Source organism: Protopterus annectens, chromosome 4.part0 (genome assembly GCF_019279795.1).
Source record: "Protopterus annectens isolate FY-2018-M chromosome 4.part0, PAN1.0, whole genome shotgun sequence".
Lineage (NCBI taxonomy): Eukaryota > Metazoa > Chordata > Ceratodontiformes > Protopteridae > Protopterus > Protopterus annectens.
This window is the reverse complement of record NC_056733.1, coordinates 1,608,199,935-1,608,219,133: the sequence shown is the minus strand read 5'-3', so window position 1 is coordinate 1,608,219,133 and position 19,199 is coordinate 1,608,199,935. Positions and strand designations below refer to the sequence as shown.

General features: G+C 41.8%; 1 protein-coding gene across 1 annotated transcript in view; it reads right to left on the bottom strand.

Annotated features, from left to right (window-relative positions):
- Positions 1-19,199, bottom strand: part of RUFY1 (RUN and FYVE domain containing 1) — a 2,127,773-nt gene that overhangs the window by 1,036,144 nt on the left and 1,072,430 nt on the right. Inside the window, exon 8 of the mRNA XM_044069383.1 lies at positions 8,742-8,811. Coding sequence (XP_043925318.1) covers positions 8,742-8,811 — 70 coding nt within the window. The remainder of the gene's footprint in view (positions 1-8,741; positions 8,812-19,199) is intronic.

Genomic DNA, 19,199 nt, shown 5'->3' with positions numbered 1-19,199 from the left:
GTCATGGCCAGCCTGCATAGAGGGTAGGAGTGAGCCCCTCCCTGCTTGTTGATATACCACATCACAGTGGTGTTGTCTGTTTTGATCAGGTGAGCCCCTGGGGAGAGAAGGGGCTTGAAAGCTATTAAAGGCTGCTGGACAACCACTATCTCTTTTTGTTGATGAATAGAGGGATTTGCTGTGGGCTCCATTGGCCCTGTATGCACCTGCCGTCCAGGTGTGCCCCCCCAAGCATAGTCTGATACGTCTGTGGTGAGGGTCTGGGCAGCAAGGGGTGGTGAGAAAGGTATTCCCTTGTTGTGGGAGCATGCTGTTGCCCACCACAGAAAATCTTTTCTGAGGCAAGGAATTAGAGGTACAAGAGTCTCTAGGTCTTGAGAGTGTTGACACCAAAGGCTTTTTAGGTACCACTGAAGTTTCCTCATATGCAGTCTGGCACATGGAATGAGTAGTATGCAAGATGCCATGAACCCCAGAGCTTGCAGGATCTTCCTTGCAGATAATGGGGTCTGGTGCCTAGTTGAGAGAGTAGGCTGTCAGGAACATTTGCTTTTCTGGTGTAAAAACAAAATGAAAACTCTAGCAAAGACAGAACTTCCACTGAGTGACCTCCCAAACCTCTTGTATCAGAGGCAAATGGGATATATGCAAATGATCCTTATGAACATCAGGTGTTTCAGCTCATTGGCGATTCTGAATGCCCATGACTTGTTTCGTCATTTTACGGGGGCCTGGTGGCCAGTTGAGAGAAGTAAGTTGACAGGAAAATTTGTTTCTCTGGTGTAAGGAATGCCATCTGGGATGCTGTGTCCAGGCTTGCTCCCAAGAACATAATCCTTTGGATGGGCACCTGTTTGGATTACTTTTCATTGACTGTGTACTCTAGGTAGGTTAGCAGGGTCTTTACAAAGGCCAGGTGCTTGAGCAGCTTTTCCTGGCTGTCTGCCTGAATAAGACAGTCTATGTATGGGTAAAACTGGATATTCCTTTGTCTGCAAAAGCCAATGGCCGGAGCCAGACATTTTGTGAAAATTCTGAGAGCAGTAGATAAGCCAAAGGAAAGTGGAGAGAACTAAAAGTGTTGAGATCCTGCCAGAAAAGTACAGTTGTGTACACTTACCATAAATGTAGATGTTCGAGTGTATTCACTGTTGCAGTCATCACACTTGGGTTATCTGCCTGCAGGTAGCCCTCAGCCAGCCTGCATACCAGAGTCTTCAGATTTCTGTGTTGGATGCTGTTGCTTCTTCCATGACATCAGGTCATCAGGGGTATAAAACATGCAGCCGACGGCATTACATCAGTTTTTCTTGCCCCAGATGTTAGGCGCCCCCACAATAGGAAGCAATTATATGGCATGGAACACCCCCAGCAAAAAGCAAATACACGATATAATATATGCCAAACAAAAAGGAAAGGTAGAGCCAAGAGAGGTCAGGGGGCTGGAGGGAGGATAACCAGGACTGCAACAGTGAATACACTCGAACATCTACATTTATGGTAAGTGTACTATGTACAACTGTACTATGTTTTTCATGTTTCACTGTTGCAGTCATCACATTTGGGTTGAGTCCCAAAGCTAAGGAAGGGTGAAGGCAATTAAGGAGCATTGGGGCTAGCAATCAGGCCCTGTAAGACTGCTGTGGCAAATCCAGCTCTGGATTTAGAAAAGATAGGCAGGTGGTAATGCTTGGTGAAAGTATGTACAGAGCTCCAGGTAGCAGCTTCCAGGATGTCCCTGGGTAGGGACTCCTCTGAGAAATGCCGTAGAGGTAGATGCAGCCCTGGTGGAATGTGATCTTATCTCCTGTGGGGTAGGTTTTCCATGGTGCTTGTAGCAAAAATGGATGCAATAGGCTATCCATTTGGAAATGGTTTGCTTTGAAATGGCCTTCCCCTCTGCCCCTGCAGCAAAGCTAACTAGCAGCTGGTCAGATTTTCTGAGAGGCTTAGTTCTGTCCAAATAGAATCTAAGCTGTCTGTGCACGTCCTGAGAATGCAGTATCATTTTCCCCTTATTTTGAGGATTAGGGAAAAAGTAGACAAATGAATGGACTGGTTACACACTAGATACCACCTTGGGCATAAAGGATGGATTAGTCCTGAGGGAAACCCTGTCCGCATGGAAGACGATGAAGGGTTCCACTGCCATGATGGCCTGCAATTCAGACACTCTTCCTGCTGAAGTGATGGCTAGAAGGTAAGGCTGTTTTCCAAGAAAGGAATTTTAACTCTGCTGTAGCAGCTGATTAAAAAGGGGGGAAGAGTGAGTTTTTCCAATACAAAGTTAAGGTCCCAGGCTGGAGTGGGAGCTCTCCTGGGGGGCCTTAAATTTTTGGCCCCTCTAAGAAATTGTTTTAGCAGGGGATGAGAGAAGAGGGGTGGCGCAGTATTATAATATGCTGAAATGTCAGAGGCATGAATCTTAATTGAAGAGAAAGACAGGCCCTTGTGGAGCATTTCTGTTAAATAATCTAGAATATGAGGTAAGCCGGGCACTGTTGTGTCCATCCCCTGAGCCTGGCTCCAGGAACAGTATATTTCCACTTTTCTGAACAGGATTTTCTAGTACTAGGCCTCCTTGCTTCAGGAATGACATCCAGCACCTGCTTACCGAGGGTTGCTAGAGGTGAGCTTAGGGAATCAGCCAGGCTGCAAGGTTCATGGTTTGAAGCTGAGGGTGCAGAATCTGGCCCGCCTGCTGGGACAGCAGGTAAGGGGTCTGAGGCAGGTGCCATGGTTGCAGCACTGTCAGACTGCGCAAAAGGGGGTATCAGTTCTGGCGTGGCCAGTCTGGTGCAATCAGTATTGTCCTTGGCTTGGCCTGTTTGATCTTTAGTAGAACATTCAAGAGGAGAAGCAGATGGGGAAAGGCATAAATTGAAAGGCTTTCCCAGGTAAAGGACAGGGCATCCACTTTCAAAGCTTGACTGTGGGGAGTTCTGGTGCAGAATTTGTTTGAATGGTAGTTCTGAGAGGAGACAAACAGATCTACCTCTGGAGTCCCCCCTTTGTTCCTCAAGAGCTTGAATATTTCGGGTTCCAGTTTCCATTTGTGTGGGTCCATGGGATTTCTGCTTAAGTTGTCTGCCAGTGAATTTAGTTTGTCTGGCAAGAATTGAGTTTGCAGGTTCACTTGGTAGCTCAAGGCTGTGTTCCACAGAGCCATGACTAGTCTGCAGAGTGGGTAGGAATGGGTTCCTCCCTGCTTGTTTATGTACCACATGACTGTGGTGTTGTCTGTCTTTACCAATAGTTGTCCTGGAAGAATAATGTCTTTGAAGGCTATCAGAGTATTCTGTACAGCTAACATTTCTTCTTGATTGATATGCAGGTGCATCTGTTTTGGGTTCCATTTGCCCTGAATGCACTGCCCTGCCATGTGAGCCCCCCATGCATAGTCTGATGCGTCTGTTAGGGTTTGGGCGGCAGGGAGTGGAGCGAAAGTGAGTCTCTTGTTGTGGTTGCAGGCCACTGCCCAACAAAGGAACTCTGCCCTTAGACAATGAATGATAGGAATCATTGTTTCCTGGTCCTGAGAATGTTGACACCATAGACTTTTTAGATACCATTGAAGTTTCCTCATATGCAGTCTTGCATATGGAATTAACAGAATGCAAGAAGCCATGAACCCCGGGGCTTGCAGGAATTTCCTTGCAGATAGCTGGGTTGTTGTGGCCAGTAGGTTGAAGTAGGTTGTTAAATAAATTTGTTTTTCTGGAGTGAGGAATGCCATCTGGGAAGTTGTGTTCAAGCTTGCTCCCAGGAATACAATCTGTTGGCAGGGTACTATATGTGATTTCTTGTTGATGGTGTACCCCAGTGAGGTTAGAAGACTCTTTACCAATGCCAAGTGTTGTAATAGCAAGTCCTGACTTTCTGCCTGAATCAGGCAATCGTCCAAGTATGGGTAAATCTGAATATTTCTCTGCCTGCAAAATGCAATGACTGGAGCTAGGCACTTTGGAATACCATGGGCGACTGGAGCTAGGCACTTTGGAATACCATGGGCGTAGTAGATAAGCCAAAGGGAAGTGCAGAGAACTGATAGTGCATGGAGCCCACCCTGAAACGTAAATACTGTCTGCAGGATTCCCTTATTGGGATGTGCAGGTATGCTTCTTTTAAGTCTAGGGTTGTCAGCCAGGTATCCTTGGCTAGCATAGGAAGAAGCTGTTGAAAAGTTAGCATTTTGAATTTTGGAACCACCAGAAAGGTGTTGAGAATAGACAGGTCCAGGATAGGATGCCAGGAGTTTTCTTTTTTGGGAACCAGGAACAGTCTTGAATAAAAACCTTGTCCACTTTGTTCTGCTGGGACAGGTTGAATAGCCCTGATACTGAGGAGAGAGAGAACCTGTTTTTGGGCCTCCACCCACTGATTTGGGGTGAGGTCTGGCCATCCACTTGGGGTTGGGAGTGAGTGGAAGTGGAATCTGTATCCTAGGAAAACTATGTTTAAAACCCATTTGTCCTGGGTAATGAGTTCCCAGTTTTTTGCATGAAGGGCAAGTTTTCTTCCTAGGGGCACAAGCAATTGGGCAGTGGCTTACCAATCCCTGTTTTAGGGGTGGGGGCACTCCGTTGTCTGGATCTCTGCATACCCTGAGACTGTAGTCTGGGTGGTCTGTTCCCCTGGGTCTTGTTTGGGAAGGCCCAGTGTGTTTTGATGGGCAATGCCTACTGAACCAAGGTGGTTGCACTTGTAAGAATTCTTTAACAGTTTGCATAGATTTAGCTTTTTCTTCCATCTTTTTGAAAACTTCTTCTGCTTTGGTGCCAAACAGTCAAATTTAAAGGAGCATCTAGTAATTTGGATTTGACATGATTTGGCAAGGTCTGCTCCTTTAGCCAATCATGTCTTATTAGTACAAAGCCAGTGACTGCAGCCCTGCAAGATGTTTCTAAGGCATCAAAACCACACTGCAAAGTATGATTACTAACTTGGTTTGCAGAATGCATAACACCTCTTGCAAATCTTTATTTTCTGCACAATCTGGAAATATTACCATTTTTTGTTTAATTAGTTCCATAATATGTTGCTGGTACTTCAGCATGTGAAACTGGCAATTCAATGCCCTGATAGCAAAAGTTGCAGAGGTATATACCTTCTTACCCCATCTGTTTAAAGCTCTGGAATCCCTGTCCAAATGGGTACAATTTTTGGCTGTAGCAGCCTTAATACCTTTGGATCCCTGGGAAATTATCTCTGGATCAGCAGTAGGATTCTTGAAAAGAAACTTGTGGGAATCAGGCACTCTGTAGTACCCGTCAGGTTTCCTAGGGGCTGGAGGTAAGGTGTCAGGAGCAAGACTGGATTCCTGAAAATGTCATCCACAACATCCAGGCCAGGGGGTATAGCTAAAGGCTTGTGCTGAGGCAACTCTAAAAATTCTCTGAGTCTCTTTTTGGACTGAGGATAGTCTTGGCATTCCCAATGGAAATGCTCTCGTAAACTATGTAAGGTTTCACCAAAAGAAAAATCCAGTGGAGGGGAGGCAGAGGGAATAGATTCCTCTGCATCTGAATCCTCATAGGCTGATAAGGACATGTCCTGATAATCAGAAAGGTCAGAGTCATCGGACTCCTAGTCTGTAGAATCTGAAGGCAACTGAATTCTTGGTCTCTTAGCAGGGGAAGGCTGGCTTCTCCTAATTAGCGTACTAAGGTCTTCAGCCATTCTAAACATTTGTTTTTGTGGCATGGGTGCCTGAGTATGGTCGTCGGTTTTCTAGGTGTAGTGTGTACTCTGGGCCTAAGAAACTCGGTAGATTTGGCTAAAAAAGAAGTCATCGGTTTGATTCGAACATCAGTAGGATGAAAAACACCCTCAGAAGCCGGTGCCTGCACAGTGGCTCTGGACCCATCCAAGATAGAGACATCCGCTGGTTCCATAGTCGAAGAAGCATCTCACGGCATGCCGGACTCTGAATGGGTCTCAGCAGAGGCCTGCAAATCCATAGAAGTGGGCATCAGGGGCTGCAAAGGTGACTCACTGAGTACCGGTGGACTGGCGACTAGCTTAACGGAAGCGTCGTCAGCAGTTGTGGACCTATGCGGCCTGTCTCTGTCTTTATCCTTAGTTTTTTCGGAAGATCGGTAGTTGGATGGCTTACCGAAAACATTTCAGAATACGGAGATAGAGAGCGAAAGAATTTAGCGACAAAGATAGCCCAACGAATGGTTCGGGTGTTAAACAAGGCACAAAACCGACGGTGAGGGACGTCGTGGTCTGGGCCTAATGGTTAGAGCAAGAAAAGGATCCCCAACGGGGTACCTAGCTTTAGAAGACTTCAGGATTATAAACTCGAAAACGAAAATGTAGAGGCCGACCAGCACCTGCGAACTGCTTCTGCTTCGGGCTCCTCCTCTGCAAGAAAGACTGATGTAATGGCGTCGGCTGCCTGTTTTTATACCCCTGACGACCTGATGTCATGGAAGAAGCGACAGCATCTGACGCAGAAATACTAAGACTCTGGTATGCAGGCCAACTGAGGGCTACCTGCAGGCAGACAAACCAAGTGTGATGACTGCAACAGTGAAACACGAAGAACATCTTACAGTTCCAGTTGACTAATGAGAGGCTGGGCTGTGCCAACAACTTGGAATACACATGCCAAAGTTAATAACCAAGGTTTTTTTTCCCTCCAGGTCTTGTCTCCTGCCATTTGAAGAGCAGTGATATTTCCTGGAGGGATGACCCATAGCCTACCCTCTGGGTGCAAGTCCCTTTGACAGTGCTCTGACTCCTGCATGAAGTGCCCTCAGCTGTTATCATCTACCTGGTACCAAAGTGGGCCAGGAGCTTCTATGACCTTTTGTCAGTTACTATAGTGCTTTACTTTATGTTTCCTCCCCTAAGTAATGTAGTCAGTGCAGATGTGGGTCTTGATCAGAAGTCTTACAACTACAGGTACTCTTTTGCAGATTTCTTTTAAATATAAAATACATAAACTCTTCTAGGAAGTGAGTCTGGATCGAGATCTGATCAGTGTGAACAGCAAAAAAGCAGCAGCAAGCTCAAGGGCTTAGTATGCTTATGCAGTCAGAGTGCTACTGTATGCCAGCACTGCGTTTAAGGACAGAAATTCCAAGGGGGAAAAATCATCAAACTATACTTAGTAGACAGGACAGCCACAATCACCTAGCAGTCAAGGATGGTCCCATGGTATTAGATCAGGTGATGTCCAGCAAAGCAATCGTTTTACAAGCAAACCACACAAAGTAGCCAAAAGAAAGGACAAGAGATAATACATTCAGCAAAATGGTAAAACATGAACTGATCAAAAATTTCAGCAGCCCAGCCAAATAGAAAAGATTCCTCTACAAATACTGTATGCTATCTGGATATAAAGGATTCCACTAAGGACCTCCTACAGTCCATCCATGGGAAATTACCCCATTCAAGACAAACTAGCATCTTCCAGACAGGTATCCTCTGCAGACATTTTACAGTCCAATTATGAAAAAAGGACCCTGCAACAAATGTTCTACTATCCACCAATGCATAAAGATAACTTATTACAGCCTATAAACAATTTTCTAATATGGCTATCATGTTTAACCTCACAAAGTTAATAAGAATTTACTTTTTAAGCAAGTTATACCATATCAGGGAAAAAGCATCCCACAATAAACTTGCTACAAGCTCTCAAGGGAAACAGAATCAGACTGAAAACTTCCTGCAACATACACTAGCAGAGAGGCCAATATTGCAAATTATCACATTCATGTAATGTACTTGACTTGCCTGAATAACTGTGAATAAAATATTACATCTTATGCAGGTAGAAAGACACCCACTGCAAGTGTTTCACCCAAGGGAAAGGATCCCACTCCATTAACACCATTTGCTCTCAATAAATCTGAAATGAACCACCCAGAAAGAGTGCATTCCAATGCAAAACTATGTATTACTTAACATCCAGGCAGAAAGAATTCCATCTCAGACATATTAACACTGCATCCAGGAAAGAAAGATTTTTCTACTGCAGCATGCTAAATACCATTCATGTAAACTCTTCAGAAACAACAAGGTAGAAAAAAGTACAAGGTAGAAAAAAGTCACTGCAAATTACATTACATCCCATCTAGGTTGAATGAATCTCACTGCAAATGATACACCATATAAGTAGAAGGGAACACAAACATTTGTAAACAGCATTTTATAGTTAATCTGTGGAGGAAGGAACCTTGTGCACGTGAACATATCACAGTTCACCTACTTCTAAACAATCCTAACAATAACTGCAAGAGTAGAAAGGAGTCCAGTGAAGACATCACATTACACACCTACACAGAAGCAATTCCACTGCAAGCATGGAAGCACGATTGAAATAGATCATACTGCATACATAGAGTCTGATTTTTCAGGCAAGCGGAATGTGTTGTAATGCATACGTGACACTAAAATGGCTTCAAAGAATACAAGTAAAAGTACATGTTATTGTGCTGCTTACAAACAATTCTAACATTTCTTGTTAAACAACCAACAGCAGAGAATCATGTGAAGGAACAGAGTAGCTTATGTGCTTTCAGCAAGCTGTTACCTCTGAGGTACTGTACTGTATTTTAACTGCAGCACAATACAGCCTAAGCCTGTTTCTTGCTTTCAAGATTTCTTCAGTTGCTGGCACCCCCAGATATGAACCTGTTTTTTCCCCCTGGGGATATTCTGCAGCAAACAACAAGTTGGACACATGCAAAAATCACAAGTAAGACAAGACACTGACATATACTAACCTCAAACATCAGTTTTGAATTGACTTTTTCCAACAGGTCCATCTTCCCCTGAAGGTCGGCTACAGTACAACTGTCAAAAAGAAGTGCAACATGTTTGTTTTACAATTGTTCAATTTTAGCAGTGTGCACACTTAGCAGGAAATTCCACATTTTTTTCTTTTACATTTCACAGTTGTTCTTTATCAATCTACATTAGGAGAAGATGGTCAATTTGATGCTCTTGTATAAAACTTAACATAAGGTCAACATAAACAGTCACATACACTAATGACACTGTACAAAATGGGTGTATCTCCCTTTATGCAAAGTCTAGAATAAAAGCCAAAGAAAGAATTATAGCCAAATGAAACACACTGTTAAGTGACTATGTTGCCTGCAGTCCTACAAATCAGATCAAACGGCAGATTACATATACCACAACAATTCATCTAAGAGGAAAAGAAGGCAGGAATTATATTATTTTAAAGGATGCAGAAAATGGTGTACAAGATTTTGATATGTTGGCAAAAATAACTTAATTTTCTACTTACCCAACAGTCTGTGCATTCAAAGTGCACTAACATGTATGAATACACTAAGAACAAGTGAAGCTACAAAATAATTGTTGTATTGTTGGAAAGGATTTAGCTGGGAGTGGGATCCAGACAGAAACAACACAGGTTCAGTTAGCAGCCCAGGCAGTGCAGCCGATTGTGTAGGTGAACAGGAATGGCAAGGCAATGTTTGTCATTTCTTCCAGGCGGAAGGCTGAGGGGATAAGTTAGGGGTGCATGCTTAACACATGAGCTCTACTAGTGACATTATAGCCAATACCTGAGGTGGCTGCTGCACTGTTTGGTGGTGGGCATGCAGATATGTTTGACACATTTTCAGATATCCACTAGGAACATCTTGGGTATGACCAGATCTATGACATTGCAGATGGTCTGGCCAGAACTGTACTGCAATAATTCTGAAGGAAATTACTGAATTAAGCCAAGCCATGAGGCTTTTGATGCTCTGTGACACATTTTATTTTTTTTCCAGGCTTTGGGTCCATGTATATGACATTTTCCTCATCACTGCACTTCTGATGAGACTGTCTCATAAAGATCAGCAGGGGTAGCAACAGAAGGTGAATATATCACAACAAACTACTGGATTCAAGGGTAAAGTACAGTTGTGTACACTTACCATAAATGTAGATGTTAGAGTGTTCCAGTCTGGGTTACCCAACCTCCTGTCCCCTCTTACACTTTTATTAGTGTGGTTTCCTACTTCACCCTTCTTCTGAGGTGTATTTGCTACAGGGTATGGGGTGTGTTGTATGTTACATTTTTGTTTTACTATTAGCCTTCACTTTTGGGCACCTGACATCTGGGGCAAGAAAAACTGGAGAACATGGCGTCAGCTGGCAGCTTTGTACTCCTGGTGCTCTGACGTCAGGGAGCATGACTGAACAGCCGACGCCGGACCCAGACTTTGGGATTCTGGCCGACTGAGGGCTGCCTGCCGGAAGGAAGAACCCAACAGTGATGACTGCAACAGTGAAACACAATGAACATCTATCATATCACATGTCTACAGATAGTGACCTGTGAACAACGCACTATAGTAATTTTGGATCACATTGTTGACAATGATAATGCAAATGCTATCTTACTGCATCAGTAAATTTAAATGGTCAATGACTGGAAAGTTGCAAATTTGACCAATACAAAACTAAACAAATAAAACAAAGAAATACAAAATTCTGTCTCCTACATCCCTAATGTGGAGGTTTTCCCCACCCACACATACCTGTAACATATTTGTATTCTTAGTCCAATGTTCCAGAAACTCATAGAAAAGACATAATGCCTCTTTTGGGTGGCTGAACAACCACCGAGAATAAATTTGTAGTAAGTGATTCACTCACTCTGTGTTTGCATAAACAGCTTATTAAAGGGACCAGTAACTTCCTATGTAATGAACCCATGCAAAGTACAAAGCGTATTACATCCAGCTGCTCATAAAAGATTGCATAATTAATTTTCAGTTAGGTCTGACAGCTAAGCAGCACTTCAGCTGCAAAACTCTTTCCTAGAAAATCAAAAATAAAATCTATTGTTACCTACGTGACACTCATCAACACAAGTTGGGATATAATCTGAATCATGTTACAAACTGCATTTTTAAAAATGTTCTAAAAATAATCTTTGTTTACAAAAACATACACCAGACTAAAATGTAATGTTTAATAGACTCCAAGACATTACTCAAAAATCTTTCTCTGCAGAAATCTGGCTCAAAGAATCAAACCTCCTACTCAACCCCAAGAATACTAAGTTAATGCTTTTTACCCCCCAAAAGTTGCCAAAATCAAAAACTATCTTTTACCATGAAGGCAGCAAATAATACTGTCATTGAAACTGCGACTCACAGTAAACTTGTAGACATTATAATAGATGACATTCTCAAATATGACCAGCTTATACTGCACGCCATTAAATCTACACACCAGAAACTAGGCTCCCTTTATAGGATCAATGGATTATTTACAGATACTGCAAAGAAAAACTCTAGCCATCACCTTCTTATTGCTAACTCTCTTATACACCACTCAAAGAAAGAAACTTGCCTACCGCGACAATAAAATAACTAAATTTGCCACCAATGTCACTGATAGGACCCATCATTTTCATATCTTAAAGTAATTAAACTGGCTTGAACTGCACAACTACCTAACATATTACCAACTATTGTACACAAACTTATTCATTATGCACAGAAATGTCCTCCACTACAAAAGTAATTACTACCTTACTTCCAAGCAAGTGCCCTGCACTACAAAACTTATTACTGCCCTACTGTCCAGCAAAGGACCTCTGTTCTAGTAACAAAATTCTTACTACTCACAAATAAGTCAAATAATACTGCAGGAGATTCGCTCTGCTCCCAATACGTTGCTAAACTCTGGAATAGAATCCCCACACAAATAAAACTCTCCGACAAACTCAATAGTTTTAAACCACTGCTTAAACATCTTAACTAGTCCTGGTTCTGCACATGCTTATCACCAGGTTAAGACTTTGTGCTCACAGCACGATACTCTCCAAATACTTTCTTTAAACAGAATACTTTCTACCTTTCACTGAAATGACAAAACAATTTTTAAAAATAACTGCTGTCTGTACAATCTACTAAGCTGCACGTGAACTTTCTTTTTAGTAACTTCTACTTCTGTAAAATCTTAGAATGTATAAATATAACTACTGCATGTGTATAAATGAAAACAGAAATGTAACTACTCTACATACAATGTAAACAAACGGAGCTTTTCTTTCTGGGCCTCTGCTGAAAATGGGTATTACCCAGTCGGTCTTTCTTGGTAAACAAACACAAACAAATAAATAAGTAAATGAATAAAAGTTGACAACAAAATCATAAGAAAATATTTACTGTAAATGCTTTTGACTATTGCAGTGGATAAATGCTCTTTTGGCTACTGAAGGAGTTTATACTTGTCCACTGCAATAGCCAAAAGACCATTAATAATGACACCTACAGAGACACTGTTCAGAAGTAACTAACTGAAGCTCACAGTGCATGTCCACACTCCCACGAGAGCTGCTAGTGAGTTAAACACAATTAATGGTGCATCTGAGTGAACCACTTCCTTTACAGTTCACTACATAGAAAGAAAGCAAGAACTGGTAAACAACTTCTTCGGTGGTGATATTCTTTGCATGCAAGCTGTTCTACAGAAAAGTAATTTCTCTTAAGCTCCTCAAGTACAAATGTATACTAATAATGTCAAAGAAAGGGAACCAGTTTTAGTCTAGTATTGAAGAATCCGCATTTTGCCTACGTTGTGTGTTAAGAAATGCAGATTTCAAAAGTTCAGACACTACATCAACTTTTAAAGTATTTGAGAATTCTATTAATAATTAAGGACCCTAAAAGACCTAGAAAATACCATGAAAATTACTCAAGAGTTTTTGAACAGCATTGAAACAATACAGCCCCAATCTGGCTTAAACCTGTAGCATTTTGACAAAGAGAAATTAATGGTTCACTTAGGGCTACTGCTCCAGCACATCATTCTAGGAAATTAAGGTATTTTCACAGTTGAGAAGTCCTTCCCCTAAAACTACTGTCTCAGGAATGGCTTACAAAATCAGATTTTCCTCTTCATATTCAGAGCCAGATCAAGGGTCTTGTGGCTGGGGGGCACTGGCCATGGGGCTTCTATGTTAATATTTAAGTTAATTAATAATATAATAAAAAAATGCATCTTAACAGGGCGGTGGTGGTGGCTTCTCCTTTAAGGAGGACCATGCATGGACGTAAACACAGTGGCATGTGGAATTTACACTAGCCATTCCATTGAGAGAGAAAGTGCATGTGTGTGTGTGTGTGTGTGTGTGTGTGTGTGTGTGTGTGTGTGTGTGTGTGTAACTTTAACTAGCTGTTTGTTGCTGTATGAGACAGAAGGTAGGTATGTGTGTGTGTGTGTGTGTGTGTGTGTGTGTGTGTGTGTGTGTGTGTGTGTGTGTGTGTGTGTGTGTGTGTGTTTGCATAACACACCTGTCAACTGTCCAGATTTAGACTCATGGTTTTGGTCTGTTTCTCATAAAAGTTGTGGTTTTCAGGCAAATCATTGAGGACTGAAGTTACTTAATAATGACATATATATGAGTTTCAGGCTTCATATCCTTCAGAAAATGCATGCTAACACAAATCCTGTTATTCTACCAGCTTTCTAAGTTAAAAAGATCAATATTAAAATCCATCTGTATTTTTGTGCAGCTGCATCCCCATTATTTTAGGCTTTGTCCAGATTTCTTGCACTAAGAGTTTGAGAGGTATGGTATATAATGCCCCAGTTAAGGGGAGAAGACTGGTTAGTCAATTAACTCGATCAGGCTTCACCCTGTAACTTGGTTACATGAGACAAGAGCCTGAATCCTCTATACCACCTACCAGCCTTCTGAAGGAATTGTAACTTAAGTGGAGACAAGAGTTTGAATCCTCTACACCAACTACCAGACTGCTGATGGTGATGGAATTGTGAGTTTGAGTACATTTTCAGGGAATTATGAGTTTCAGTACATTTTAAGAGGAAGGCCTAAGATAAGGTTTATGGATGTGGTGAGAGAGGACATGCAGGTGGTTGGTGTGACAGAGCAAGACACAGAGGACAGGAAGAAATGGAAACGGGTGATCCGCTGTGGCGACCCCTAACGGGAACAGCCGAAAGAAGATGATGATGATGAGTTTCAGTACATTTTTATAAAACTGAATTTCCACAGAAGAGAAGTTTGATGTTGCTCATGCCAAGTCTGTTTTCAATGTGCAACTGTTTTATTTAGCAAATGGCAGTCATTGTTTGTGCTGTAGAATTTGAAATCAATGTTAGTAACATAACTGCCTTTGGTGCAGAAGGCTGTTTATGCAATGTGCTGACATTGCAGTGCACTTCTGACTGCTGATTATGTGGTGCATGTTAAGGGAGGATAGGGGTTTTGCACTCCTGAGTGTGTCCTCCTTCGTATGAGATAACTAGTAACTATGAACTTGTTAGTTTTTTAGTAATTCTCTACTGCAATATTACCAAGTTAAGAATTTTTTAATGTCACAGAGTCAACTGATTCTTCAAGAGCAGCAGGCGCTGAATTTGTAGATGAAACACTGAAATATACAGTTGTTTGCCAGGTGTCTATATTACATAATCGAACTTTTAAAAGTTTGAACGTCATATGATTGACACCATATTATCAAACATTTAAAAGTTCGAAAATGTACAAAAAAAAAAAAATAAACCAAAGGAAAAAACCTACCTGAATGGTTTAAGCAGAGGGCAAGCCCCCCTGCACCCCCCCGCTCTTTAAATATACCAACTCAGAGATCACACTACAGTGCAGAAAAGGGAAATCTTTCCATTCCGCACTGTATAGAGATCTCCGTTGAAACGTTCAAACTTTTAAAAGTTCGATCATATGGTGTCGACCATATGACGTTCGAACTTTTAAGAGTTCGACAACGTGATATAGACATGTTTGCTAGTAGCAACCTCTTCATTAGTTACGGATCTCTTTAATGTAAAATTATTTGGATGACTTATTTACACAGAGTTTGTGCTTATTGACGGATATTGGTGGATTGTAATGACAGTAGTTTGACCTTTTATGGTTGAAATTTTCTGAAATGGGTAGTTTTGTCATTATTAGTTTATACATTTTGTTTTACTGCTTACTGGAAGAATGTTCAAAGCTACAAATTTAAAACAGACAAGTGGAGCTATATTATACAAGAAATATAATTTAATACAATCAGGAAGGTAAATCAAAGAACACATACATGTATGCATGACCCTAAAAATGTGTGGAAGGAACCTACGGTTTAAAAACAGCCCAAAGTTATACTTGACCCTCCACTGGCCAGATGCATTTTCTTTGAATGTGGGTTTTAATGCCATTTCAATGAATACAAGTTTCAAGGGCAGAGAAGTTCATTGATCATGCTAAGTCTGTTTTCATTCTGAGGCTGCACTGTTTGCTTAGCAAATGGCTATCAGTGTTTGTGCTATTTTATTCCAATATCTGTAATAATTGTAGAAGTAAGTAAGACAGTATGCACACTGACAAGTTTGAACAGTGTTTATGGTAACTGGGGAGAAATAGTCAAGTAATGGAACACTGGAATGGCTGGGGAGGGGGTGCCAAGGGGGGTGAGGGCTCTGATCTATTACCCTGCCTAGGGCCCCTTCTGACCATGAGCCAGCTTTATTCATATTATTAGCTGCCTACAATGCTGTCCCCTTTGAAAGTGGATCTAGTAGTCTTATAAAGTCTCTATTAATAGCTGGAATAGGCACTGCTGGCACTGATACACATGAACGGAAACCTCATAACTGATAACCACACCACAAACCCAAGGGGAATACAGGCAGTCAATCAGTTGGTGTACAGGGAAGATTGTGGTATGATAGCTCATTGTTCTAGCCACAGACTGCTGAGATCCTGGCAGGTGGGGGGGTAGAGTTTTGGTGTTCAAACTAAGTTTTTCAGCTCCAAAATTAAAAAAAAAAAAATCCAGGGAAAATACAGTGGCTCTTGCCTGAATCAGAATAAGTGCTGGAAGTTCTGGAGAATCTCGGAAGCCCTGCCCCCACTGTGAATGTGGGTACCCCGTTTTCAGCTGTCTTCAGTATCCACTGGGAATAGTGACATTTACAGTTAACATTTAGTTGTGATTTTGTTGTTAACTCTTATCCAGTGCATTTTAGTATATGCACAGTATCACAGTCTGTGTGCCATAATGCCCCTTTGGGAGAGTTGACCTAATATGAACCTATGAACTTATGAGCCTATAAACTGTGATATTGAATATCTCATTCAGGGATACTGGGAGACATGGGGCTCGGATTCTGAAAAAGGGGTTGTCCTGCATAAACCAGGATGAGCAACAATCATGCCTGCAAATGGCAGACGCATTACTACTTTGCAGTAACACTGCAAGGACACAAGCTACTTTGTGATACAAGTATATCTGAGGGAGAGATAGGGCTTAAGTAAAAAAAAAAAAAAAAAACACTGAGAGCTGCAGTACGGCAGGCCCTCACCTGGTCCCATCCTATCCAGTGAAGCGCAACAGAGGTACACACTCTCCCTTCTAAGTCTATGGGATTCTCTTCAGTGGAGAAAGCTACTAGTGCAGGTCATACCCAGGATGAGTTGCAAATGTGGGGATCACTAAGTGACAGGAAGGAATAATACCTGTTTACCTCCTAGGACTGAGTTTTGAAAATACTTGATCTCACAGACTAGTCCATAACAACTATTCAGTAAAAGACCACTGACAGTAAACTAACAGTTTAAGGAGAAAGATTGTTTTTTGTTTTTTTTTTTTTTGGCGTGGTTTGCTCCTTTCCACTCTCAGGACTTTGAAAATTGCTTCAGAGATTCTGGAAGGCTACCATGGCTATAGTTATAAAGGACATGATGGTGTGATGCCAGCAATAGTCTGACATGCACCAATGAATTCTTTGGGACTGGTAGAGAAGAGGTCAAATGCTGAAAGTAGCAGAATGTCTGCAAACTAGATCTCCCTTTTCCAGCTTTCTCAGTCCACATTTTCAGATGTTTTCCTTGAACCATTCAGAAATTTAAGGCGGACACAAACAGAATAAAAAAGACGCTAAAGCTCCTGCAATTTTGAAAGAGCAAGAGGAAGCATACCTTTATGAGGTACCGATGTTGAAAAGAAAGTTTGCACAGATTTCCCCACAATAAGAACATTTATTTATTTTATCTATTTTTGTTAACCCAGTTTATCATACTCAACAAAACTCAAAGGATCATAGGAGATTACTAGGCTAGTGACCTGGAGGTAATTTTAAGCCTAGCCATTTCAACTCAATCTAACACCATAGAGATACCAGTCAATACTCAAGATTGCACTTAATGATCACTGCCCATGTCCAAGAGGGTTGTGGGCACTATCCCCAGTAAGAATTACAGTGCCCCATCCACTCATCCAGGTTTCTCTTGGACAGTGTCATAGAGGTGCTCTGTTTCACATGAATTGGTAGCCTGTTCCAAAGATGTGGCAGTTGCTGGGAGATAAATCTGTCCCTCCAGCATGTCCTATTTAAGTCGCAGGCAATATTTAAGTCCTTGGAATGGGTGGCCCTACACCCATTTGATTTATGGATATGCAGTAAGTTCATTAGGTTTGGGTCTTGGGTTGCTCTGTAGGCCAGGCATAAGTCTCCCCTAAGAAGTCTATAAGATAAGGAGTACAGTGACAGGGATTTTAGTCAGTCTGTGTAAGGCACATGCTGGAGGCCCTTGATCTTCTTTGTTAGAAACATATGAGGTCTGTCTAATTGCTGTAGGTGCTTAGTATGGCAAATACCAAATGGGGCATTATACTCAATTAGGGCGGGATAAGTGGTGAGTATGGGGGGGGGTTATAACTTCTTTTGCTCTTGAGGTGAAACGCAAAAAAATGTTGTCCAAGAAAACAAAGACAAGGACCCAATGATGGAAAAGCATCCTCCTCAGCATTAAGTGGCAAATAAGATAACTTGTCATATCCTCCAACAGCTTCTTTGACAGAAAATTAGCAAGTACTGCCAAGGATAACCATAAGGCCTTTTACAGCAATGTATGTAACCTAAATGATAGGACCCAAGCTTGTGCAGAACTGGTGGCCAACAGTATCACACACACTAACCCCACAGAGACAGCGAACATGCTAGTGGATAGGTTTGGCAAAAACTTCACTCCTTTATCCCCTCCTAACTCACAGTAAACCCTCCCTACATTTTAAATATCTGAAGAGCAGGTCCTCAAAGCCCTGTCCAAGGCAAAGAACATGGCCTCTATGGGACCAGATGACATCTCAAGCTGTCTTCTAAACAGGCTAAAACATGATCTAGCATCACCACTAAGTACCCTTTTCAATCATAGCCTAACCACAGGCTTTGTTCCTGTGGACTGGAGAACAGCTACAGGTATTCCCCTCCACAAAGTTGGCCTAGCAACAGACTCAGGGAATTACAGACCCATAAGCCTGACCAGCCTCATCTGTAAGGCCATGGAATGCATCATTATGGACCTCATAAATAAAGACATAGGTGACTTCCAAACCACGGATCCTACCCGATTTGGCTTCGTGAAGGGCAGACCCTGCCTGTTAAATCTAGTGGATTTCTTTGAAAGTGTGACCAAGGCCACTGATGAGAGCAAATCTGTGCACACAGCATACCTCGACTTGACAAAGGCTTTCCACACAATCCCACATTCAAGCATTACTGCTAAACTTAGCAAACTGAATAAAACCACTTCATTGTAAGATGGGTTGCAACTGGCTCACAAACTGGGCACACACTATCAAAGTGGATGACTCCACATCATCAGACCTGTTACCAGCGGGGTGCCACAGGGGTCATTGCTGGGCCCCCTACTACTTGGTATATACTTCTCAGACGTTCAGGTCAAAACTAAAAGGTTGTGGCTGACCAAGTTTTCAGACAACTGCAAACTAGGTGCAATCATTGAATCCCCAAATGATGTCAGTATACTCCAGGATGGTCTTGCACCGACCAACGAGTGGTGTATTAGTCACAGTCTCAAACTGAATGCAAAGAAATGCATCATTCTCTTCGGCACACTTCCAGGTGCATTTGCAGTTAAAACTCTTACTGATGCCTCTAGGCGTCAAATATTGTTTGATCATATTTGAATCAATAATTCCAAAACCATACTATGTACAAGTTTTTAATAGATTTCATCTTAAAGCTTACCTGATGGCAGACTCAACTGCATTAATATTTGAGCTCTGTCTAATGCAGGTAAAGAGATTGTAACTGTTGTTTTTATGATATTTAGATAGATATTATTTTCATATGTTTCTAAATAGTTCAACAACCAAGTAACACAGACAGAACTCCTTAGCCTCAAATGGAAGCTCTCAGCTAGATGAATAAAA